This window comes from Nycticebus coucang, chromosome 11 (assembly GCF_027406575.1).
Source record: "Nycticebus coucang isolate mNycCou1 chromosome 11, mNycCou1.pri, whole genome shotgun sequence".
In the NCBI taxonomy this organism is placed as follows: domain Eukaryota; kingdom Metazoa; phylum Chordata; class Mammalia; order Primates; family Lorisidae; genus Nycticebus; species Nycticebus coucang.
This window is the reverse complement of record NC_069790.1, coordinates 11,173,613-11,199,125: the sequence shown is the minus strand read 5'-3', so window position 1 is coordinate 11,199,125 and position 25,513 is coordinate 11,173,613. Positions and strand designations below refer to the sequence as shown.

The window sequence follows — 25,513 nt, the reverse complement described above, 5'->3', positions numbered from 1 at the left end:
CACATCCTTTGTATTAACCTGGATATAAGTGGAACACATTATTCTTAGTAAAGCATCACAAGAATGGAGGAGCATGAATCCTATGTAGTCAATTATCATATGAGGACAATTAATGACCTAGTACACATTAGGAGGGTGGGGAAAGGGGTGAGCAGAGAGAGAAGGAGGGAGGGGGGTGGAGGGAAAGGAAGAGCAGAGAGGGAAGGAGGGAGGTGGGTAGGAGAAGGAAAGAGCAGAGAGAGGGAGGGAGAGGGTGGGTGACACACCTTTGGGGGGCAAGACACAATTATAAGAGGGACTTTACCTAACAAATGCAAATGCAATCAGTGTAACCTGGTTTCTTGTACCCTCAATGAATCCCCAACAATAAAAAAGAAAAGCACATCTTTCTTTGCCTTTCTCTTTTAGAAATTGTTTGAAGTCTGTATCATACCTGTAGAAGGGCGGCATAACCTTGGTTTGAAGAGTGGCCAAGATTCAGATATTTGTGTCCTCTATGGGACTATCACGTTGGTCAGATTACTGCTCCCTGTCACCCCAGTATCTGTTGCTGCTGCTGCTGCGCACAACATAGTCCTTGTCTTTAAGTAGTTCATTATCTTGTTGGGAAAATATACCCAAGAGAACATGCAAGACAGGCTGGAACAGAGTTTCCTTAATTCCAGTCATTTGGATGCCACATTCTCATACTAATGTCTAGTGTCTAGTTATTATCTTTTAATATAACCACTTATTAGAAAACTCTTCATTCTTACTGTAAATGGGGAAAACCAGTATTTCGTGCCATAAATAGTCAAATAACCACGAATGCAAGGCAATTTAAACTCAAGCCTTATATTATTGCCCACAAAAGCTTTGAGCCTAAAGTATGATCGCTGTTAAAAAGGAAAAGAAGAAAAAGAATGAAGTTACAAACAGCACAGAACAAGGCTTTCTCCTTGCTGTTATAAAGATGGGAAAACTGACAAGGGACTAAGTTTTCCAATATATGATTGAATGTAATTTATCATATTTTACCAATTCTGAGACACAACATTTTTGCCAAATTTTAACATTTCGAAATAGGGAGAATCTATCAATTACGTGTGATGGGTTAATTGGCAACATTGGCTCTCGAGTCAGAGCAACCCAGGTGGGGACCACATGGGGCTCTTTCACCTGTAGAGTGGGGATACTGTAACATCTATAACACAGGTCATCACACAACCGTGCAGGTGAAGCTTTTGTCAGAAAGTCTGTCTGCAAAACAGATGTTTAAAAAGGTAAATTTTGTTCAAATTATTTTTGTGCAGTGACAAATTTCCCATCAACCTAACTATCCCTTAATGGGTTCCTACGAGATGTTGGGGACATCCTTTTTTATTTTTGAGACAATTATTATAAAGGTAACGTAGAAGCCTCCCGAGGTCCATAAACTTAGTCCTTCCTCCAGCTCTACAAAAACACGGACTCAGGCCTGCAGTGACGTCCATATCTGCGCGATCACGCCCGACGCGGCTCTGTGATGTCACAGACCCGCCCACAGCCAGACAGGCGGGCCTTCCCCTCGGGGGTAGGGCTACGTGCTGACGCCACACGCCGGGGCGGGGCCGAGAGTTTGGCGCCCCGGAGTGGGGTGTCGGCGCCGCATTCGGGTGGAGCTGAGCCGGAGACAGGTAACTTCGCGCTTCCTCTGTGCCCTGCCCAGCGTCAGGAGGGACGACGCTTGCCGGTTCGGGTTTGGGGGTCGTGGCAGAGGTCGAGGCCGCAGCGCCCTTGATGCTCCGGGCGCCGCGGTGACAAGAGGAGTGGAGCTGGATGGAGCAAGGCTGACGGAGGGTGATGGGAGGGACGAGGCCTGACGGACGGGCATAGCAACCAATGGTGTGAGAGTGCCCGCCCGGCAGGCGGAGATTGGCGGGTACGGGCGCGCGCCCAGGTCGCGCGGGGCGCGGAGAGGTGTGCCATTGGTTGCGGGTAAACGCTCGGCGGGCTGGACGGCGGATGTGAGGGAGCGGGCGGCGGGGCAGCCAGGGTGACCACCAAGGTCGCGCCGGGCGTCACGTGGGCAGGCTGAGGTCCGACGGAGTCCACCTTTGGCTACTCCCTACTTCCCGCCCGAGTGGTTTGCGTCGCTTTGTCTCTAACGCCCTGGCCTGCTTGGGGCGTCTTCGCGTTCTGTTGGGTGTGCCCAGCTTTGGCGTGGCCACGCTGGGGACTGCCTGTGCAGGTCACGCCGCTGACCTTGGCTCTGTCCCGGCATCTGCTGGTCAGAGTTGAATCAAATGCATTGATTAAGATGACATCCATTTTCCGTAGAAACAGTGTTCAGGCATCTTTCTCCCTTTCGAAATTGTATCTGACTTGGATGTGAGTTACGTACGAGATTGAGTAGAAAACTTTACGGCGGTGCCCCACCCGGACCCCAGCGTGCTCTATCTGGTGTCTCCACCCCTTTGTCCAAAACAGAACCGGGGGGACTCTGGGGATTTCCTTATGCCTTGTCTGGTACTTGGAGATTGATTTCCAGGTATACTGTTCTGAGCAGCTGACCTTTAGAAAAGTGGCCTGGGATTTGAGGGTTTTTTTTGCAGGGCAGCTCTATGTGCCACAGTCAAACCACATTTTGCTGTGTAGACTTACCTGATAGGAAAATACATAACACTTTTGGAGCTTTGAAATTAAGCTGAGGACTGGTTCTTGGGAAGTTAGATAAAGGTTATTGTATCCTTACTATTTTTCACATTTTAGTTTTTTCCCATAACTAACAGCCTTATTGAGATATAATTCACATACTATACAATTCATTTAAAGTGCACAGTTCAGTGTTTTGAGGTATATTCGTAGTTACACAGCCATCACCACAATTCAGTTTTAAAGATTAACTTGAATCTCAGAAATACATACTCATACATGTTCTTGTTTAAATTTGAATGCAAAATTTATCACATACCAAATGTTTACCTTATTATATCTGTATCACAGAGGAATTGCTTTGTAAAATGATACTATTCTTCACCCCGTTTGATAAAAATACCGTACCATCTACTTTTAAAGGTTTTAGATTTTATCCTGAGATAATTACATATTATTAAATTTATTTTGAGAATTATACAGTTTTAAGAAATTGTACATACAAATTTATTGTATACAGTCATGATAGTACAGAGATCCCATGACCCTTTACCCAGTTTTCTTCTGTAGTATTATTTCGCAAAACTACAGTAAATATTACAACCGGGTACTGTAATTAATAAAATTCAAGATACAGAATGTTTTCATCACCCCAAGGATCTGTTCTGTTTTCTTTTTCAAGCCGCACCCATGACCCTCTGGCCCCCAATCCTCAACTCCTGACAACCATGAATCTCTTCTCCATTTCCCTAATTTCGATGTGTCAAGAATGCCAAATATGCTGGGCTCCCATAGTTCAGTGGTTAGGGTGCCAGCTACATGCTTCGGGGCTGATGGGTTCAATCCTGGCCTGGGCTTGCTAAACAAACAAACAAAATAGCCTGGAATTGTGGCTGGGGAGGCTACTGGGGAGGCTGAGGCAAGAGAATCGCTTGAGCCCAAGAATTTGGGGTTGCTGTGAGCTATGATGTTGTGTGTATTAGTAGTTTGTTTCTTTTGATTGCATCCAGGGTGTGGATGTACCACAGTTAGTTTAACTAACTGTTCATCCCCTGAAGGACCTCTGGGCTGTTTCTATTCTTTGGCTACTATTTTGCTTATTATGGTTTTCAATTCTGAAATTCATGTATTTGGTAATTTCCTTTGTTCTGAAGTCTACTTTATCTGATAATATAGCCACTTTTTATTTGATATTTGCATGATATACTGTATCATTTTCATTCTTTTACTTTCAGTCTTACAGCATTGCATAAGGTTTTTTTTTCTTTTTTCCAGAGATGGCCTAATCTGATATATTATTGTGTTTGAAATGACTTTCTTATAAACAAACCTATAATTGGGCCCCATTTTATACACTTGCCCATTTTTGCCTTCTAATTGGTATTTACATCATTTACATTTAATGCAATTATTGACAGTTTAAGACTTAAGTTTTCCAGTTTATTTTTTTTTGCTGTTTTTCATTTTTCTCCTTTTTTTCATGACTTGCTGTGGGTTGGATGGACACATTTTAAAATTTTGTTTTTATTTATATATGGCATACTTAATATATCTTTTTGTATAGCTTTTTTAAGTGTATGTCTAGATATTACATTATATAGGTATAACTTAGCAGGTTACTGATATCATGAATCAGTTTGAGTGAAGTATAGAAACATTATCTCCCTTAACATCTCTTTGCCCTTGTCCATTTATTTATTCAACCGATTAATTTATTTTTAGAGATGGAGTCTTGCTGTGTTGTCCAGGCGGGGGTGCAGTGGCTACTCACAGCTGTGATTATAGCACCCTGCAGCCCAAACTCCTGGACTGCAGTGATCCACCTCATCCTGAGTAGGTGGGACTATAGGAATGCGCCACCACACTCATTTAAATTGTTTTAAATATCTCCCTGCTTACATTTAGAACTAGATTAGATGTGTTATAATTTTTGCTTCAGCTATCAAGCATAATTTAGGAGACTCGAGAGAAGGAAATTATATGTACCCATATACATGTTCCTTCTCTTTTACTTCCTCCATTGATGTTCCTTTGTTTATCATTACTTTTCTGTTTAAAGAACTTCTTCCTTCAGCCATTTGTTGAGGGTAAATCTGCTGGCTACAGATTTTCTTAGTTTTTATTCATCAGAGAATGTCTTGACTCCCCTTTTTAAAAATTTTTAATTTTCGGGGCAGCGCCTGTGGCTCAGTGAGTAGGGCGCCGGCCCCATATGCCGAGGGTGGCGGGTTCAAACCCAGCCCCGGCCAAACTGCAACAAAAAAATAGCCGGGCGTTGTGGCGGGCACCTGTAGTCCCAGCTGCTCGCAAGGCTGAGGCAAGAGAATCATGTAAGCCCAGGAGCTGGAGGTTGCTGTGAGCTGTGTGACGCCACGGCACTCTACCAAGGGCAGTAAAGTGAGACTCTGTCTCTACAAAAAAAAAAAAAAAAAAAAAAAAAATTAATTTTCTAAGCTGGTCAAGTGAAGCAGTGGGAGTGGAGAAGGAACAAAGGAATCTGTAACTATTGATTCTCCTTTTATTACCGAAGGATATTATTGCTGGATATATGATTCTAAGTTGACAGTTTTTTTCCTTTGGCACTTTAATGTTATGCCAGTTCCTCTTGGCCTCCGTAGTTTCTGATGAGAATTATGATGTTCAAGTGTTTTTTTTTTTTTCTATCTTACATACATGAATAATGCATCATTTCTCGCTAGCTGTCCTCAAGGTTTTTTCTTAGTTTATTATGTCTTAGTGTGCATTTCTTTGGGTTTATTCCATTTAGAGTTAGCTCATCTTCTTGAATCTATAAGTTACGTCTTTTGCCAAATTTGGGGAAATGTCAGCTATTATTTCTTTTTTCTTTTTAAGACAGAGCCTCAAGCTGTTGCCCTGGGTAGAGTGCTGTGGCGTCACAGCTCACAGCAACCTCCAACTCCTGGGCTTAAGCGATTCTCTTGCCTCTGCCACCCAAGTAGGTGGGACTAGAGGCGCCTGCCACAACGCCCGGCTATTTTTTGGTTGTAGTTGTCATTGTTGTTTGGCAGGCATGGGCTGGATTTGAACCCGCCAGCTCTGGTGTATGTGGCTGGCACCGTAGCCGCTTGAGCTATAGGTGCCCAGCCATCAGCTATTATTTCTTTGAATGCTTTTTCAGCTCTTTCTTCTGTCCTCCTCTGGTTTGCTGATGTCATGAATATTAGATCTTTGTTACAATCCCACATTTCCCTCATTCCTTATTCACTTTTTTTTTTTTCAGTCTGTTTTCCAGAGTGGTTAATTTATTTTTCTTTTCCTTTTTTTAATGTCAGAATATTACAGGGCACAATGCCCGGCTATTTTTTTGTTGCAGTTTGACTGGGGCTGGGTTTGAACCCGCCACCCTCCATATACAGGGCCTATGCCCTACCCACTGAGCCACAGGCGCTGCCCCAGCTCACAGCAACTTCAAACACTTGGGCTCAAGTGATTCTTTTGCCACAGCCTCCCAAGTAGCTGGGACTACAGGCGCCCACTACAACACCTGGCTGTCTTTTTAGAGATGGGATCTCGCTCTTTTTTTTTTTTTTTGAGACAGAGTCTCAAGCTGTCACCCTGAGTAGAGTGCCATGGCATTACAGTTCACAGGAACCTCAAACTCTTGGGCATAAACGATTCTCTTGCCTTGGCCTCCCAAGTAGCTGGGACTAAAAGGGGACCTCGCTCTTGCTCAGGATGGTCTTGAACTCTTGAGCTCAAGCAATCTGGCCACCTGGGCCTACTTTGCTGAAACTTTTTTTCATCTGTTTTAAGCCTGTTCATAGTTACTCATGGAAGCATTTTGATGATGGCTCATTTGGAATGCTCGTCAAATAATTCTAACATCTGTATCATTCTAGTCTTAGTGTCTGCGTTGAACTGGTGAGGGTAGTAGATTGTCTTTTTTTCTTTGGGATCATCTCAGTTCTTGATGTGAGGAGTGATCTTCCATGCAACCAGGACACTTGAGTGTTATATTATGAGACTCTTGATCTTACTTAGGTCTGAGCCTACTTACAGCAGGCTTCCTCTGACTGCTGCTGCGTCATTGTTTCTGGGAGGGGTGCATTAGGGAGGGGGTCCTGTGCGGTGGACTTAAGAGTTCCCCCTTAGGCCTTGGTGATACCACCATGCCTGGGAAAGGAGAGGGTGCTGCCTCTTTACTGCTGGGTGGAGTTGGAATCCAGGCTTCTCACCTGACTCCACTGACTTTGTAGTGGGGGAGGGATGTAGGAAGGGATCTTTATCACCAAGTGGGGATGAAAGTCCCTGGTCTCTATTCTTACATCACCGGAATGGGATGAAGGTGGGGCTGCAGTGTTTCCTGAGGAGTCTGGCTATAGTAGAACGTTTGTTGTTTAAAAGTTTTTCTTCTTGCTGCTCTTTTCCTCATCCTTTGGCTAGAGAGTGAGCTTTTGTTGTGGCCTTTCTGTTGGTATTTCTAGGTTGCAGGCTTCTCTGGTACCTAGTCTGGGACATATGAAGCAAAAAAGAAACTGGGAACTCAGTGGTCTTTCTTTGGGTTGTGAGGTCCCTAGCCAGTCCGCTTCCTTCTGTCCACCTTTCAAAGGTATCTTCTGTTTTATTTTGTTTTAAATGTAATGTTTCATGTGTTTAGCTAAATTTAGCAGGAACCAGAAGTCCTATATGAACTATGTGCTTTACGAACATGCTGACAAATTGCCTTGCTTTTTGCTAGCTAAAACAACAATGACAACTGCAACAAAAAAAATAGCTCGGCGTTGTGGCGGGTGCCTGTAGGCCCAGCTACTTGGGAGGCTGAGGCAAGAGAATCACATAATTTGAGGTTGCTGAGCTGTGACGCCACAGCACTCTACCAACGTTGACATAGTGAGACTCTCTCTCTCAAAAAAAAAAAAAAAAAAAAGGTGTCTATTTCCCTACACCCTCACTAGTCAAGTTGTTCGTACCAGTGCAGTCATGAGTACCTCAGGTAAGGAGCAAACAGTCTGCGTAATGAAGCTTACTTTGGGATCAGACCTCACAGGTGTTAGTTCCTCCCACTGGTGAAGGCCCTTGACTGGTGAGCTAAGTGGGTTTTTGTGCTAAATGAGGAGATAGCCTACTGATGTTTCAGAAGGTAATAGTGACTGCCACTCCAGATTGGCTAATGTTTGGGTTGTCTAGGGAACTTGAACTTTTTACAGACAGCACTACTTATTTTCTTGGTAAATTGTAATTCTTTAGTCATTAATCAAAATTCTTATGGGTTTGCGATCTGCTTTCATATTTGTTTTGTAGTTACAAAGACTTTATGAGAAAATTGGGAGTAACTGCTATTTTCACTTTGTGGCCCAGAAAGCTGAGTGCAGATTATGTGGTGTGCCTAAATTTCAATATTGTGAGTTGCTGTTGCACTGCCTTTGGGCCTGCAGGATCACCAGTTGCTTCCATCTAACAATGACAGAATGCCTTTGCAGTTTAAACGTAATCCTCACTACCTTCCTATCTCTCAGCTTAGGTTTAATGAGGGGTCATTAGTGAAAGGTGTTAAATTCTTTGAGATTCTGAGCCCATAAAGGAGGATTGACACATACACTCTCTACTAATGTTCTTTGTATCATTGCTAAAACTAAAATAATTACAGACATGAAATGGCACCCTTAGATAGGTGCCATTTCATAGCAAGCAGCAAGCATTGTATTCATGATTCATCATGAGTCCAAAACAAAAAAAAGAAAGAAAATGGAAAATATTTTCAAATGAGTTATCCTTTAAAATTTTTGCCAGCCAGTACTCATGGGTAGTAATCACTTAATGTGATGCATGCTTTTTCCCCCTCAAAGACTCATTTGCCAAGAAACTGCACAGGCTGTTTTGTTAGATCTTGTTTTTTTAATTACTCCTTGCTTAGCCTATGTTGTATGATAGGTGTCAGTTGTTGGTTTATTTACCCCATTCTGTTTATAGGGGCTTAAGGGTGGCTATGGAGTAGGGCGCCCCACTCAGGAAATTCTAGGCACAGACTTTAAAGGGTTCATATTTCAGACACCTGTGGCTCAGTGAGTAGGGCGAGAACCCCGTATACCAAGGGTGGTGGGTTCAAACCCGACCCCGGCCAAACTGCAACAAAAAATAGCCGGGTGTTGTGGCGGGCGCCTGTGGTCCCAGCTACTGGGGAGGCTGAGGCAAGAGAATCGCCTGAGCCCAGGAGCTGGAGGTTGCTGTGAGCTGTGATGGCACAGCACTCTACCAAGGGCAATAAAGTGAGACTCTGTCTCTACAAAAAAAGAAAAAAAAGACAAAATCATACTTAAGTGTATCAGTTCCTAAGAGCAGGGTATTTAACACTGAAAAACAAATTTTCCTTTGGTTTTTACTTTTTTTCTTTTTACATCTTATTTTTTCCAAAAGTGTAGGTTTATTCTTGCATCTTAAAATTGATTTGATGGTTATTGCTTGTATCATTTTGTGTATCTTGTTGATGATAGGCTCAATTTTTTCTCAGACCTAATTTTAAAAAAAAAAAACTTTATTGAGATATAATTCACATACCCTAAAATTCATTCATTTAAATTGTATGTGTGATGCACCAGGGCTGGTGGGTTCGAACCCAGCCCTGGTCTGCTAAAAAATAATAATAATAAATAAATAAATAAATAAATTGTACGTGTGAAGCTGCCTGTCAGGGTAAACTGCTAGTAAAAAAAAAATTATATATATATGTATATATATAAAAGAAATACATTGAACAGCTGAATGTTTTTGAGTGCATTAGAGTATTGTGAAATTATCAGCACAATCTAGTTTTAGAATATTTTCATCCCCCCAAGAAGACCCCATATTTATTGAGAAGGGTAACTCATCTTTCCCTCTTCCCCTATTACAGCCCCACGTAACCACTAATCCTGTTCCTTTTTTTTTTTCTAATTTTTTAATTTTTAATTTTTAATTTCAGTGTGCTTGTTCATTCTTCTTTGTTTGAAGTACTCCTTTGAATCAACTCCTTTTTGTTGATTTTTTTCTTCCTCTGGCAGTGCTGGCTGTTATTGATGTTGTTAGTAGAGACGGGATCTTACTCTGGCTCACTGCTGCTCATACTGGTCTTGAACCTCTGAGCTCAGACAATCCACCCGTCTCAGCCTCCCACAGCGCTGGGACTACAGGCGTGAGCCACCACGCCCGGCCCTAATCCTGTTCCTTTTTCTCTCCAAGGCAGGCCATGGAAACTAAAAGTAGACTGAGATCTTCCTTTACTTTTCTTGGAACTGGCAATGAAGAAATGGTCTGTGTCTGATTGTAGATCATAAGACCCCCATTTCAGAAGGGATCCTGCTTCATTCATACTAAGAAGGAAGGAATGCTGCAGAGAGGCTAAGAAGAATCTGGACGGGACTCACTAGGTTGCCCCACTCAATCTATTGATATTAGATCATACTCCAATCACATTTCTATGTAGTTGTTCATGCTTTAATCATACCGTTCCAGTGAAATTTCCATAAAAGGGTGCTTCCGGGTAGCTTGAGCATGTGGAGATTCCTGGAGGGTGGTATTCCCAGAAAGGGTATGCAAGTTCTGTGCCCTTTCCCACACCTCTCCTTACACCTCTCTTCATCTGTGTCCTTTGTCATATTCTTCCTTATGAACCCTAAATGTGTTTCCTTGAGTTCTGTGAGCCATCTTAGCAAATGAATTGAACCCAAGGAAGGGATTATGAGATCCGGGATTTCTAGCTGGTTGGTCAGAAGCACAGGTAAACAACCTGGGGCTTATGATTGACTTTGGAAGTAGGGGGCAATCTTGTAGGGTTGAGCCCACAATTTGTGGGATCTGATGCTATCTCCAGGTAGATGGTGTCAGAATTAAATTGGAGGATACCCGGCTGCTCTCTGCTGCAGAACTGATTGCTTATTGGTGAGGAGAAATCTCTAAGAGAGATCTTCTGTATTGACTATTATGTTAGAGCCAAGAAAAAACAATTTTGTTTTTTCCACATGAGGACATAAGTTATGAATGAAATTACAATATGGTTCTTTGGTGTCTGACTTCTTTCACAGAGCATAATGTTCAGGGTTCATCCATGTTGTAGCATATGTCAGTACCTCATTCGTCTTTTTTTTTTTTAATTTCTGACCTCATTTGTTTTCATTGCAGAATACTTATATGTGTGAATATATCATATTTTGTTTATCCATCAGCTAATGGACATTTGGGTTGTTGTTTCTACTTTTTGGCTTTTATGAATGATGCTATCAACATTTGTGTGCACTTTTGTGTATGGGCATAGATTTTACTTTTCTTGCTTATGTACCTAGGAGTAGAATTGATGGGTCATGTGGTAATTCTGTGTTTACCCATTTGAGTAACTGCCAGACTTGTTTTCCCATGTGGCATTTTACATTAACATCAGAAATGTATGAAGGTTCCAATTTCTCCACATCTTTGCATCTTTGTCAGCACGTGTTATTTTATTTTATTTTTTTGAGACTAGAGTCATGCTCTGTTACCTGGGCTAGAGGGCCAGGGCCTCAGCCTAGCTCTTAGCAACCTCAAACTTCTGGACCAGCTTGACCAAGAATGAGACCCCATCTCTACTAAAAATAAAAAAATTTACTGGGCATTGGGCGGCGCCTGTGGCTCAGTCGGTAAGGCGCCGGCCCCATATACCGAGGGTGGCGGGTTCAAACCCGGCCCCAGCTGAACTGCAACCAAAAAATAGCTGGGCGTTGTGGCGCGCGCCTGTAGTCCCAGCTACTCGGGAGGCTGAGGCAAGAGAATCGCTTAAGCCCTGGAGTTGGAGGTTGCTGTGAGCTGTATGATGCCATGGCACTCTACCCGAGGGCCATAAAGTGAGACTCTGTCTCTACAAAAAAAAAAAAAAAAAAATTTACTGGGCATTGTGGTGGATGCCTGTAGTACTAACTGCTTGGGAAGCTGAGGGAAGAGGATTACTTGAGCCCCACAGTTTGAGGTTGCTATGAGCTATGATGACACCATGGCACTCTTTCTCAAAACAAAACAAAAAATGCTATGCATGTCTTATAGCTTGAGCTCTTCTTCTTCTTCTTTTTTTTTTTAAAGACAAATTCTCACTGTGTGAGAATTCTCCCAGGCTGGAGTGCAGTGGCACCATCATAGTTCACTGCAGCCTTGAACTCCTGGGCTCAAGTGATCCTCTTGCTTCTGCCTTCTAAAGTTGCTGGGATTACAGGTGTGAGCCACTGTCCCCAGTGAGTTTTTATATCTAAGTCTTTGATCCATTTTGAGTTAATTTTTGTACGTGATTGTGCAGTAGCAGTCCAACTTCATTCTTTTGCAGCATCAGATAAAAAGAGAATTCTTTCCCCACTGAATGGATGGAATAGAAATAATCTTTTAAGCCAAAAATCAAAATACCTGGAGTTTTTGAATAGGCCAAAGTTTTCATGGAAAGTATTTGAACAATTGAATGTCTCTACCAAATGATATGTTACTCTGAAGGTTCACATAGTATCAGTTAAAGAACTCTAGAATTGGATCTCAAGACCTAATGCTGACTGGCTAGCAGCTTGCTTTCTTTGTATGTTAATACCTTCTTATGACATCATATGAGAGAAAAAGTTTAGGGATGGGCTTTTTAGTAGAAATGCAAATGTAAGTTAGGGTCTGCTCTGTGGGTCCGTCAGAGGATGAATAGTACACAGCTCTTCTTGCCTTCCCTGGGTGCAGGGGGATGTGGAGCCGGCTGTTCTCTTGGTCATACTTCATTCCCCATGGTTCCTCAAAGGCGGCTGAGTACCAGAGGTGTCCTGCAGGACTCTGGCCGAGGCCCCGCCCCAGCTTTTCCTCACTTCCTTCCTAGCACCACAGGGGTCTGGCCCTTCCCATCTGTGTCTTTCCTTTTGTGGGTCCTTCCTGCCCTGACATGCCCCCACCTGAAGGGGCCTGTCCTCAGGGAGTTTGTTGGCATATTCTGTGCCTCTCAAACACTCAACGCTTGCTCTGTAATATTTTTTATATTCGTTTCTCCTCTGCTCAAGGGTAAGTTATTTTAGGGTAAGTAAGATCTTTTTCTTTTTGAGACAGAGTCTCACTGTGTCACCCTTGATAGAGTGCTGTGGCTCCATAGCTCACAGCAACTTCAAACTCTTGGGCTTAAGTGATTCTTTTGCCTCACCCTCCCAAGTAGCTGGGACTACAGGCACCTGCCACAATGCCTGGCTATATTTTGTTGTAGTTGTTATTGTTTAGCTGGCCCGGGCCGGGTTCAAACCTGCCAGTCTCAGGATATGTGGCTGGCACCGTAACCACTGTGCTATAGGCACCGAGCCAAGCAAGGTATTTTTCTAATTTCTCTGTATTGTCTAGGATACCATGAGTACAGCAGGTGCTTAGTGGTTTCTGGATAAATTAGAAAATGCTTTTCTCATTCTGTAATTAATCCTAATCCTGAATTATCCTTCCCACCTTTTTTTGTAATTGTTTTATATGCTATAAACAATTAAAGAACATCATATGTGTATAATAGTCTTACCCCTTAAACTGGATTTAAAAAAAAATTTTTTTTTTTTTTTTTTTTGTAGAGACAGGGTCTTGCTGTGTTGCTGAGGCTGGTCTCAAGCTCAAGGTCCCACTCAAAAAGCGGTCTTCCACTGTGGCCTCCCAAAGTTCTGGGATTGCAGGCATGAGACACCATACTTAGCCATGATTTGAACATATAGTAAAGATAGTAACGTCTGCAACTGTGCACCTGCCTTCTGTGGACTAGCACAGGCATGCTGTCAGTTTCACATGGTCACGGCTCTGTCACACTCTCAGACACGTAACTCAGTAACATCTAGCAGGTAGCATGGTGTTGAGAATGCATCTATAAACTAGAATCTTTCTCTTCTGCAGTCAAAGTTGAGCATGTTTTTTTTTATTTTTCTAGTAGCATCTCCTTAAATACTCATTTTAACAAACCTTCTTTGTTTTTTTTTTGTACAGGCAGTGGTGAAAGACTTCAGGACAAAAATGTTTCATTTAAGGACTTGTGCTGCTAAGTTGAGGCCATTGACAGCTTCTCAGACTGTTAAGACATTTTCACAAAACAGACCACCAGCAGCTAGGACATTTCAACAGATTCGGTGCTATTCTGCACCTGTTGCTGCTGAGCCCTTTTTGAGTGGGACTAGTTCAAACTATGTGGAAGAGATGTACTGTGCTTGGCTGGAAAACCCCAAAAGTGTACATAAGGTAAGGCTCGCAGGGCTGTGGGCCCACCTCATGTTGGTGTGTCGGTTAAAGCCAGCTATCTGCCAGGTAAGTGCAAGTATCCTGAGGAGCTGGCAGGCAGGACGGCAGCTGGAGCCCTGCACCAACCCACCGAGTGAGTGAGTCATCTGCATCAGACCCAGTATGGCCTCAGCAGAAACCGCAGTCGCTTGGGTTGGTGTCCAGCAACGGACGAATGCTTGACCCTGCAAGGATATTAAGGGAGCACGCATGTGACTCTCTAGGAGCCACCCAAGAGCTTCTTCGGGATGAAGCCTCTGAAGAAAGAATTTACAAACGAAGGAGCATGGAAAAGAATGGGGCTCAGAGAGCTCCTCTACCCTAACTCTCCAAGCAGACACTTATACGTGACACGCACTGAAGTCACCTCATGTAATTTCTGTATAAATGGACTTACCTATTTTTCTCATGTTTCTTATTTCTCTTGTTACCTGTAAGGGTGCTTTCGAACACTTTCTCCACACGTTTGATGATACAAGTCATGCCTACTGATGGAATTTCTTCTCTTCATTTTTGGCCAATGAATATTTATAGGTTTTGATAACCATTTCTTAACTTTGAGGGCTGGCAACTAGCCTAATGCAGGAGTTGGGAAGGCAGTATAAGACAGTAAGAAGAGGGTAGAGCCCAGAGTTCCTGACTTCCTGTGCCTTATCTAGAGGGTTGTTGGGAGAATGAAATGACATGGTACAGGCAAGATGCGTAGCATCTGTGCAGAGGGTGTGCTCCGCTGACATCGCTTATCCTCACTGTGAATTTGGCTTTGTTCATACTCTTGGATCTTGAGGTCTTATCACCAAAAGGCTTCCATTAGGTCCCTGTGAATAAACTTTTCCTATGGGCCCAGCTATTTTTGGTTGTAGTTGTCGTTGTTTGGCAGGCTTGGGCTGGATTCGAACCCGCCAGGTCTGGTGTTATGTGGCTGGCGCCATGCCACTGAGCTATAGGTGCCAAGCATGTGTGGACATTTTTTGAGGTAAAAGACAGGTGACTTCTGTCAGATTTGCAAAGGCATCTGTGACACACACAAGGTTAGAATCCACAGCTTGGAAATGGTTCACTTTATTTGTGCTCTTGTTTTAGAAGACATAATTTAAGTAGCGATAATAAAATTAGATATGCTGGGTGGGGTGCAGTGGCTCATGCCTATAATCCTAGCAGTGTGGGAGGCTGGGGGAGGAGGATCTGTTAAGGCCAGGAGTTCAAGACCAGCCTGAGCAAGAGGGAGACCTCCATCTCTGCTTTAAAAAAAAAAAAAAAAAAGGAAAAAATGAGCCAGGTGCATACCTGTAGTCCCAGCTACTCTGGAGGCTGAGGCGAGAGAATTGCTGGAGCCCAGGAGTTTGAGTTTGCTGTGTGATAGGCTGACCCTATGGTAATGTGCCCAGGGCAACAGAGTAAGACTGTCTCAAAAAATAAGCAACTTGGCTTGGTGCCTGAGGCTCAGCAGCTAGGGTGCCCGCCACATACACCAGAGCTGGCAGGTTCAAACCCAGCCTCTGCCTGCCAAACAACAATGACAACTACAACAACAAAAAAAAAATAGCTGGGGGTTGTGGCAGGTGCCTGTAGTCCCAGCTACTTGGGAGACAGGCAAGAGAATAGCTTAAGCCCAAGAGTTTGAGGTTCCTGTGAGCTGTGACGCCACAGCACTCTACCAAGGATGACATAGTGAGACTCTGTTCCAACAACAACAAGAAAAACCCCAAAAAACTCCAGTGGGCCACCCCAACCCAAAACAAACCAACAAGGTCAGTGGGGCAAGGAATAGCGTTTTTAAAGATTAGTAAAATGTAGACAGCTGCTGAAGTTGGGTGATGGGTCTCCTCATGAAGTTCATTTTCTATTCCTCTCTTTACCGTTATGCATGCAGTTATTGTAGTCACTGTTGTTCGGCAGGCCCAGGCTGGGTTCAAACCCACCAGCCTGTGTATGTGGCCGGCACCATAGTGGCTAAGCTACAGGAGCTGAGCCTCCCCTGGAGTATTTTAAGGCAAATTTAAACAAAATTGACAGGATAATTCCCTAATAGAACCTAGTTCTCAGTCTATATTCAAGTATTTGCAATTGTCTTAAAGTTGTTGTGTTTCATTTGGTTTTATACTTTTTTAAAAAAATCGACACAGGGTCTTTTTCTGTTGGCCCTGGCTAGAGTGCAGTGGCTCAGTCATAGTTCAGAACAATTTCAAATTCCTGGGCTTAAGTGATCCTCTTGCCTCAGCCTCCCAAGTAGCTGGGACTACAGGCGTATACTACCACACTTAACAATTTTTTCTATTTTTTGGAGAGGCAGGATCTTACTATGTTGCCTAGGCTGGTCCCAAACTCTTAAGCTCAAGCAGTCCTCCCACCTCCCAGAGTGCTGAGATTACAGGCGTGAGTCACTGCACCCAGCTGGTTTATGTTTTGTAGTCAGTTGTTATACCCCTATTTTTAAAGAAAACTTACTTTTTAAATGTTTAATTGTGATGAAGCACTTGAGCAAATTAGAGCTTAAAGTCCCTTTTTTACTCCAAGTCCACTCCCCAGAGCAATATCCAGTTAACAGCTGGCTTGGGGTCTGCCTTTGCTCTAGTCTGTTCTGTCACTCTTTCTTGTTGTTCCTAAGTTTGGTCTTCTCCTAGACCTCTGTCACAGTTCTGGTCTGTTGTCTGTGCTCCTCACTAACCCATCTTAGGAATCTTTGGCAGTGGTGGCCTCCTCATTTAGGATGTGAAGCCCTCCTCAGTTGAAGCTTAGTATGTTGGGATCATGTCGAATGGTAACATTTTAACTTACGCATATGTCTTAAAAACATAGTCGTAACTAAATTATCTTTGTGAATGTTTAAGACCAACAGGTAATGAGAACTGCTCCTGTCAGTCTGGATGTTGGTCTCAATTTTTTTTTGGTAGGGACAGGTGCCCACCCACAGCCATAGCATGGTGTCTAGTTTCTTGTGATGCATCCACCAGCTTCTGTCTCTCCTGAGGAAGGTCCTGGGGGCAGGGCATGCAAGGAACTGGGGCCCATTGTCTTCTTCACTTGGTGCCTCTAGCACGGCCTCAGGGTGGCCATCACTGCTCCTGCTTTCCTTCTGGGCCTGTCAGAGATTGCTCTGTACCTCAGGGCTTCCTCCTCCCCAATTCTGCTCGCTCTGTGCTTTCTTGTTTGACCTCTGCCCACTTCCTAAAGCCTGCCATCCTGTTCTTGTTAAACGATGTTCATTTCTTGTTCTTTTTTCTTCTCGTGCCTTTCATCCATCAGCTCTTGGGGGTGCACACATGGTTGCTGTGAGGAGGGAGGGTCTCTGTGGATTCAGGGCACAGGTGCAGGCTGCAGGCCTTACCACTGAGTCTGGCCTTGCTACCCTTCTGCCCGGATCAGTCTGCTGCTTCTCGAGGTTCATGAAACACCAGCCAAGGGGAGGAAAAGCACAGGCATATACATTGTACCGTTATGGGGTGACCTGGGCCTTTTCACTCTGCAGTGCTAAAACTGCTGTGCCTACACCTTGAAAGATGGGATCATGGTATGTTGGTTCTGTCCTGGCCTGGGGCTCCTCCTGTGCCAGGAGCCCTGCTCCAAGTTACGCTTCCCACCATTGTGTACTGAGTGCAGCACAGGGGTTTCTCACGGGGGGGGGGGGGGGGAGGGGGGAGGCGTGTGTGGAGGGCTGATGTGCTTGTGGGACAAGGAACAGCTGTGTTTAAAACTCTGCAGCCCTCTTAGGTGCTGCTCAGGTGATTTATTTCCTGGAGGAATTCACAAGGCAGAATTTTAGGTAATGACTGGTGTTTGAAATACATTTTGAATATTTTATTCTTTTTATGCAGTTGATTTGTGAATGATTTACCAAGAAATACATACAATTATCCCTAGGAGATTGTTTCCAGGACACCTCTTGGATATTCATATCCTCAGATGCCCAAGTCCCTTATATAAAATGTAGTGTAATACCTAATGCAATGTAAATACTTTGTAAATAGTTACTGTAGTGTATTGTTTAATGAGAAAAAGTCATTTAATATGTTTTAGTACAGATGATTTCTTTTCATATATTTTTAGTCCATGGTTAGATCACAGATATGGAACCTGTGGATAAGGAGGGCTGACAGTATACATAAAGTGCATGGTCTTCCTAAACAGGGTCTCAGTGATCTGAGCTTTGAAGTTACTCTTTTTTTTTTTTTTTTTTTTGAGACGGAGCCTCAAGCTGTTGCCCTGGGTAGAGTGCCATGGCATTACAGCTCAAAGCATCCTCCAACTCCTGGGCTCAAGCGATTCTCCTGCCTCTACCTCCCAAGTAGCTAGGACTACAGGCACCCTCCACAACACCTAGCTATTTTTTGGTTGCAGCTGTCATTGTTGTTTGGTGGGCCTGGGTTGGATTTGAATCCGCCAGCTCAGGTGTATGTGACTGGCGCCTTAGCTGCTTGAGCTACAGGCACTGAGCCTGAAGTTACCCTTTGATGATCTTCAGCTTCCCATACTTGGAACAAATCTCAGCAATTGTGGCTTTTTTTGGCCAGCTAAACCAACTGATCATACCTTTCCCAACTTGAGCACAGTATTCTACTCTTTAGGGCTTTGCATTTATGGTTTAATTAGGGAAATGGAATTAACTCCCTTGCAAACAACAGGAAATGTGAAGCAGTGCCTTCACTGGTATGGCATTTTGCAGTTCTTGACAGCTTTGTGTGAGAGAAAAAGCAGTGCTGCCCTGTCGCTTGGCAGGATGATTAGATGAGCTAAATGCTAGTTAAAATGTGAAGGCAAGTGTGTTATGCTGAGCTGTGATACCCTTCACAGGGTCTGGCCAAGGCAGGTGTCTGGTCTCAGGGAAGAGCAGAGACAGTGAGGGACCCTCGGGGCTCATGGTGCCCAGTAGGCTGATGAGCGTGGGGTTTGGGGCCAGAAACCAAAGGCAGCAAGAAAAGACCAAAACTTTGGGTTGTGAAGTCAATGGAGAGCTTCCCAGATCAAGCCAAAGGCTGTTCATTTATTTTATTATAAGCTGTGGAAGTGTGGACACCTCTTAGCAGGTAGAAGGAGAGGAAGTTTGGGGAGGCAGTGAAGGTGTCAGGGTGCCAAGAGCAGGAGGGACTGAGGCAGGATGGCAGAACTTGAGCTAACTTTAAGCTTGCGGGAAAACAGGTCTACTCTAAATGAGGCTGGGGCATCTTTTGGAGCATGGTTTTTTTTTGTGTGTGTGTGTGGTTTTGTTTTTTTTGGACAGTCTCTCTGTTGCCCAGGCTGGAGTGCTGTGGCATTAGCTAGCTCACAACAACTTCAAACTTCTGGATTTAATGAAGTAATCTTCCTGCCTCAGCCTCCCAAGTAGCTGGGACTACAGGTGCCTGCCACAATGCCCAGCTAATTTTTCTATATTTAGTAGAGATGGGGTCTCACTCTTGGTTAGGTTGATATCCTAAGCTCAGGGATTCTCTTCCCTTGGCCTCCCAGAGTACTAAGATTACAGGTATGAGCCACCACGCCAGGCCCAGAGCATTATATTTTTGATTAGCTCTTATTTTTCCTTTTTTTTCCTTTTTTTGAGTCTCATGGTGTCGCTCTGGGGTTGAGTGCCATAGCGTCATCATAGCTCACAGCAATCTCAAACTCATGGGCTCAAGGTATCCTGCTGTCTCAGCTTCCCGAGTAGCTGGGACAGTAAGTGCCCAACACAATGCCCAGCTAGTTTTTCTTTCTTTCTTTCTTTTTTTTTTTTTTTTTAACGTAGTGACTGCTTTCTTGCTCAGGCTAGTTTCGAACTCCTAAGTTCAAGTAGTCCTCCAGTCTCAGCCTCCTAGAATGTGCGGATTGCAGGCTTGAGCCACTGGCTCCTTGATTATCCCTTTATATTGTATTCTAAGCAAAAATAATTTTTTTAATGTTCAGCAATTAATGGGACAGAGAGATCAAAAATACCTTCACGGGAAAATAGACATCAAGCATGAAAAAGAAGAGAATTGTTCTGGAGAGTTCCATCCTAGAGCACAGATAGCCACTAGTGCTTGCCCCAGGGCTGCTGCTTTTTCCTTTGAGGAAATGAAAGATCTGGACTTTGTAAATCAGAGGGGAGAAGGGTGGCTCGGCCTTCTTACTGTGTCAAGCTGGTGGCTGTGCGGAGGTTACTAAAGGTTTAGTGCCAGTTTTGTAAATGACTAAAGTAATCACCATGTAAAAACACAGGGTGGCTCAGTGCCTGTAGCTCAGAGGCTAGGGTGCTGGCCACAGACCTGGGCTGGTGGGTTTGAACTCAACCCGGGCCTGCCAAAACAACAATGACAACTATAACAAAAAAACAGCTGGGTGTTATGGCGGGTGCCTGTAGTCCCAGCTACTTGGGAGGCTGAGGCAAGAGAATCACTTAAGCCCAAGAGTCTGAGGTTGCTGTGAGCTGTGATGCTACGGCACTCTACCAAGGGTGACATAAGGAGACTCTGTCTCAAAAAAAAAAAATCACATTATAAAAACCTTGTAGCAGCTGCTTTGCATAGCTGGGCTGAGGTCCCCCTAAGTAGGCTGCCCAGGGACTTACTGCCTTGGAAGATAGAGGGTAGTGCTACCTCAACTGGATTACCGCAGGTAACAGGTGATCACTGCGGTCTTCCCCACCTCCCTGGCTAGTTGTGATTCTGACAGCTGATGAAACTTGCCATTATATGCAGACCTGGCAGAGTGCTAAGTGCTTTTGTTTTCTTGCATGCTCTCTTTTTCTCTCTTTTCTTTTGGTAGAGAGATCTCACTATGTTGCCCAGATTGATCTCAAACTCTTGGGCTCAAGGTATCCTCCTGGTGTGGCTGCCCAGTGTGCTGGGATTACAGGCATGTGCCACCACATCTAAGTATTTTTTCTTCTTTTTATTTTGAGAGGATTTCACTCCATTGCCCAGGAAGAATGCAATGGTGTGATTATAGCTCACTGCAATCTCACACTCCTGGGCTTAAGTGATCCTCCTGCCTCAGCCTCCCAAGTAGCTAGGATTAATCATACGTCACTGCACCTGACTAAGGTGCTCTCATTTTCTGAAGAATATCAAAAAGACTGCATGAGAGAATGGTCACAGATGTCTTGGATGTAATCTTTTTTTTTTTTTTTTTGAGACAGTCTTACTATGTCGCCCTTGGTAGAGTGCCGTGGTGTCACAGCTCACAGCAACCTCCAACTCTTGGGCTTAAGCGATTCTCTTGCCTCAGCCTCCCAAGTAGCTGGGACTACAGGCACCCATCACAACACCCGGCTGTTTTTTGTCGCAGTTGTCATTGTTGTTTAGCTGTCCTGGTCTGGGTTTGAACCCGCCAGCCTGGGTGTATGTGGCTGTCGCCATAACCATTGTGCTATAGGTGCTGAGCCTTGGATGTAATCTTTTTATTCTGTCTGGTTACTGTGAACATTTGTATAACACACCACCACAAAACTTGGCAACTTAAAACAGCACCAGTGTAGCATTTCTCATGATTCTGGGAGATGGCTGGGGTTCCCCTGCTGGCTCCTGCAGTGGACTCCCATGCAGCTGACGCTTGGACCAGGCTGAAGGCCATGGAGTCCTCTAGCAGTTGATGCTTGCTGGGCCCTGCCATCCTCCAGTAGGCCAGAGTAATTCCTGTACAAGGTCTTAGGGTGTCTCCAGACAGGAAAAAGAAAGGCTTTGGAGCCTTTGAGACCTAAGTCCTGACCACACATTGCCACTCCCACCCCATTACTTTAGTCAGAGCAAGGTGTCAGGGAGCCCCCAGGGGTCTCTATATAGTGAGGGGAGAACATGTGGCCACTGGGTGACCCCCTCATAGGCCTTGCCATAATGGTGTAATATAGGGGCCACCTTTGGTCCACTATAGAGTCCCAGCAAATATTCTGATATCAGCAGATTCCATAGGGTAGAGATGAGGCAGCTTTGCTGATCTTGGGCTTTTATATTTTTTTCTGAAACAGTCTCATTTTGTCGCCCTCAGTAGAGAGCTGTGGCGTCGTAGCTCACAGCAACCTCAAACTTTTGGGCTTAAGCAATTCTCTTGCCTCTGGCTTCCAAGTATCTGGGACTACAGACACCTGCCACAATGCCCAGCTGTTTTTTAGGAGGTGAATTCTTGCTCTGGCTCTGGCTGGTCTTGAACCTGTGAGCTCAGGCAATCCACCTGCCTCGGCCTCCCAGAGTGCTAGGATTATAGGTGTGAGCCACTGTGCACAATTTTGGGTATTTTTTGATGTTTTATTTGTATACCCATACAAATGGAAGATAATTTTGTTGTTTTGAAACAGGGTCTCTGTTGCCTAGGAGAGAGTGCAATGGCATCATCATAGCTTGCTGCAACCTCAGACTCCTGGGTTTAAGTGATCCTCCTGCCTCAACCTCCTGAGTATCTGGGACTACAGACATATGCCACCATGCTCAGATAATTTTTTTTTTTTTTTTGGTAGAAATGCTGTCTCACTCTTGCTGAGGTTGGTCTCAAACTACTGACCTCAGGAATCCTCCTTCCTCAGGCTCTCAAACTGCTAGAATTACAGGCATGAGCCACTAGCCCAGCCAAGATAGTAGAGATTGTTTGGAAATACTCTCTCGTATATGGTGACTAAAGCATTGCTGCCTTCGTATGGTTTCTTACTGAGGAATATCTGAATAGAGCCCCATTCTTAACTGGCCTCAGTATAGTATGGATAGTTTATAGTACAGGTCAGCGGGTCTGGATCTCGGTGTACCATTGTGTTTTTGCTTTATGGGCAGAATAGTGGTGGGCAGGGCTCTGGGCTGGGTGTGGTCCGAGTGAGGCCAGCGTGGATAGAAAGTCCAGAGTCCTGGACAAGGGAAAGCCTTCCCTGGGCATGGTTTCAGCAAGGCCTGTGTAGATGGAAGGTCTAGGGTCCAGGGTCCAGCTCTGCCATCCTGTGCACTTTCTTGGGAGACTTTTGCTTAGTCTGACAGCAGGAATTATTTGCTGAAAGCTCTAGAGGTAGGCAGTCCATTCACAGGTTTCCCCCACATGAAATATCCTGTTACATTTGGGTTTGAAATCTTGTCCCTACGGGATTTTCAGGAAAGGATCAGGCCCACAAGTTAGGACAGTTTTGTGAGTAGCATTAGAAGGGGTTGTAGAGGCTGTGCAGCCTGCCAGCCTGCCTTATGGACAAGAAAGGAACCAGGGCTGGCTACACACTGTGGCAGGAATGGGGAGATCTGCCTCTAGAGCAGCACTAGTTACCCTTAGGGCAGGATGGCCATAGGATGTCCAGTATGGTCTGGGAGTGTCCGCCTTTTCATTGGTTTGGCTGTGGTGTTAGAATGAGCCCAAAGGAGGGGCATGTGTTGGTGTCCCTAGGTCACTCATTGCCCTGCATGTTCATGTTCATGGCAATGAAAAACCATTTTAGTGTCAGAACTGAATAAGCAGGTATACATGGGTAGTGCTGGGTGCAGTCACTAACTTATCAGCTGTGTGGCCATTGAGCCTGGGTGTGGCTCCATGTAGTCTGGAGACCAGAGCCAGGTTTGCCTGCTCCCTAGATTATTATATGACGTACAAGTCCTTAGTAAGCACCCAAGAGAGACAAGTGGGGGATGGGGGCGGCTAACGAGGTGACCAAGAGTGGCTGGGCTTGTTCCCTGGCTGAGGTAGAATCGGGAGGGCAGTTACAGAAATGACATCTACGGTGGGCTGTGGATGGGAGGAACTTGTCCAGGCGCTCCAGAAACACCCACAGTCACATAGTTTGGGAGCTATAGTAAGTTTTGATAACCTGAGGCTGAGGGGTTTTTTGTTTGTTAGGATTATTTTTTTTGTTTTGGTGGGGGTGTGGTTTAGATAGGGTCTCGCTCTATCTCCTGGATTGGAGTGCAGTGGAATTATCGAACTCACTGCAAACTCAGACTCCTGGGCACAAGTGCTTCTCCCACCTCAGCCTTTCTAGTAGCTGGGACTACAAGACCCCACCACTGCATCCAGCTAATTTTTAAATTTTTTGTGGAGACAGTCTCACTGTATTGTTCAGGCTAGTCTTGAACTTCTGGCCTCGAGCAATCATCCACCTTGGCCTCTCAGAGTGCTGAGATTATAGGCTGATAGCCAACTTCTGATGCCCTCCTCATGTTCCTCAGCTTCTTGAACAAATGGGAGTATATGTGCAAGTGCTTTTTAAATTGTGAAAAGCTGGGCAGAGTCTTATTAAGAGTCCGGTCTTGAGACTTTTATAGATGAGAAAACAGGTCAAAGAGCTGAAGCAACTTCCCCATTCTTCAAGTAAGTCATGGGAGACAGACCTCCCACTTGAGGGAGGGGTTGACATCAGGCAGGCCCACGATTATTGCCTGTGAGAGTGGGCCCTTGCAGTTGTAAAGTGTGGTCCTGCATGATGGTATTTGTTGGTGTTAGGTGGTGTGTTTGCTGCCCTCCTTCCTTCTTTTGGAAACTTCACGGCCAAGAACTTTGGAGGAGCTTGGTCCTTGAGACTCTGTTAATGGCTGACTCAGAGCAGAGTCTGCCACATTGAGTAGCCAGCATGTGGGAACGACAGATGCTTCTTGGTTAGGGGTTTGAAAGCGGTTGAGGACAGTGCCTCTGTTGCAGTGAGGGGCAACCCTGGACTCTGAATCTCATGGGGTGGGACCCTGCTCTTATCACATTGTTCCCCTTCCCGCTGCCCCCAGAAGGAGGCTGAGCATCATCTGAATTTAACTTAGCAAAAGTTAGCACCTGCCATGTGCAGATACTCAAGCATTTCCAGCCTTTCAGGCACTTGCTCAAACTGGGAAGAAAGAGTGCTGGCTGTTGTGTGGAGCATGCATTGTGGTCACATGGAAGTCTGAGAGTTTTCAGGGAGCCGTGACTTGGAACACAGAACTTCATTTATTACAGCTAAGTGCTTTTAGTTGTCTAAAATTAAAGAAGTTCTAGCTGCATTTCAGCCAGAATGTAAAAATTATTTGCACCTGAAATCTGTCACATTTTGGTTTCAGTCATCTCAGTAGCAAGTTGATGACCTTAAATTCACTCAGGGAAGGTATGTAGTGGCACATGAGCTCCCTGCTTGCAAGCCACCCTCCTTCTGATGCCATTGGGTGGCAGAGTAGTCACTACCCTGGTGAGGTCCTTGCTCCCCTTGGGGTGGTTAATGGTTTCCTCCCTAGCCTCTCATGCTCCTTTCATCTGCGGAAGACCTTGTCCCAGCCCGCCTGCCCAGTCTAGCCTCTTGGCATCTGCGCAGTCTGTGTGTGGCCACATAATGGGTCCCAGCACATGGCGGATGGGCCATGGCTCGGTGCTCCCACTTTGTTTTCTTCTGCCCGAATGCCTTCTCTCTCCCCCTCTGGCTCCTCAGATCCTACCCACCCTTTATGGCTCAGACCACAGGCCTCCTTGGAAAACCCTCACTCCCTCTTCCACCCACACGTCTTTCTTTTCATCTCTCAGAACTTGTATCCATTCTGTGAATTTATATGTCTACTTGTCTTACTTACCCTTCAGGGAGAGTAAACACTCCCTGTAGACATTTTTCTGTTCACAAACCTACTAGGTTGCTGTGTATTTTAATAGATATTTGTTAAATTGAACCAGAATTGCATTTTTTAAAATAATGGTATTAATTCTTTTACGTAGTATATCTTACATACATCTAACTCTCAGTTTTTGTAAAAATGGTTATGTGTGGTAAGAACTTTGTTGGAATCCCACAGCTCCTTGCTGAGCATAGAAGTTGGCTTTGTGG

The 25,513-nt window shown here is 44.6% G+C and overlaps 1 protein-coding gene across 4 annotated transcripts in view; it reads left to right on the top strand.

Annotated features, from left to right (window-relative positions):
* Positions 1 to 1,506: 1,506 nt before the first annotated feature.
* OGDH (oxoglutarate dehydrogenase) overlaps positions 1,507 to 25,513 on the top strand; it is an 87,732-nt gene continuing 63,725 nt past the window's right edge. For all 4 annotated transcript variants that reach the window (XM_053608343.1, XM_053608345.1, XM_053608344.1 and 1 more), the window contains exons 1-2: positions 1,507 to 1,655; positions 13,540 to 13,788. In XM_053608343.1, the coding sequence (XP_053464318.1) occupies positions 13,567 to 13,788 (222 nt within the window). In that variant the 5' untranslated portion in view covers positions 1,507 to 1,655; positions 13,540 to 13,566. The remainder of the gene's footprint in view (positions 1,656 to 13,539; positions 13,789 to 25,513) is intronic.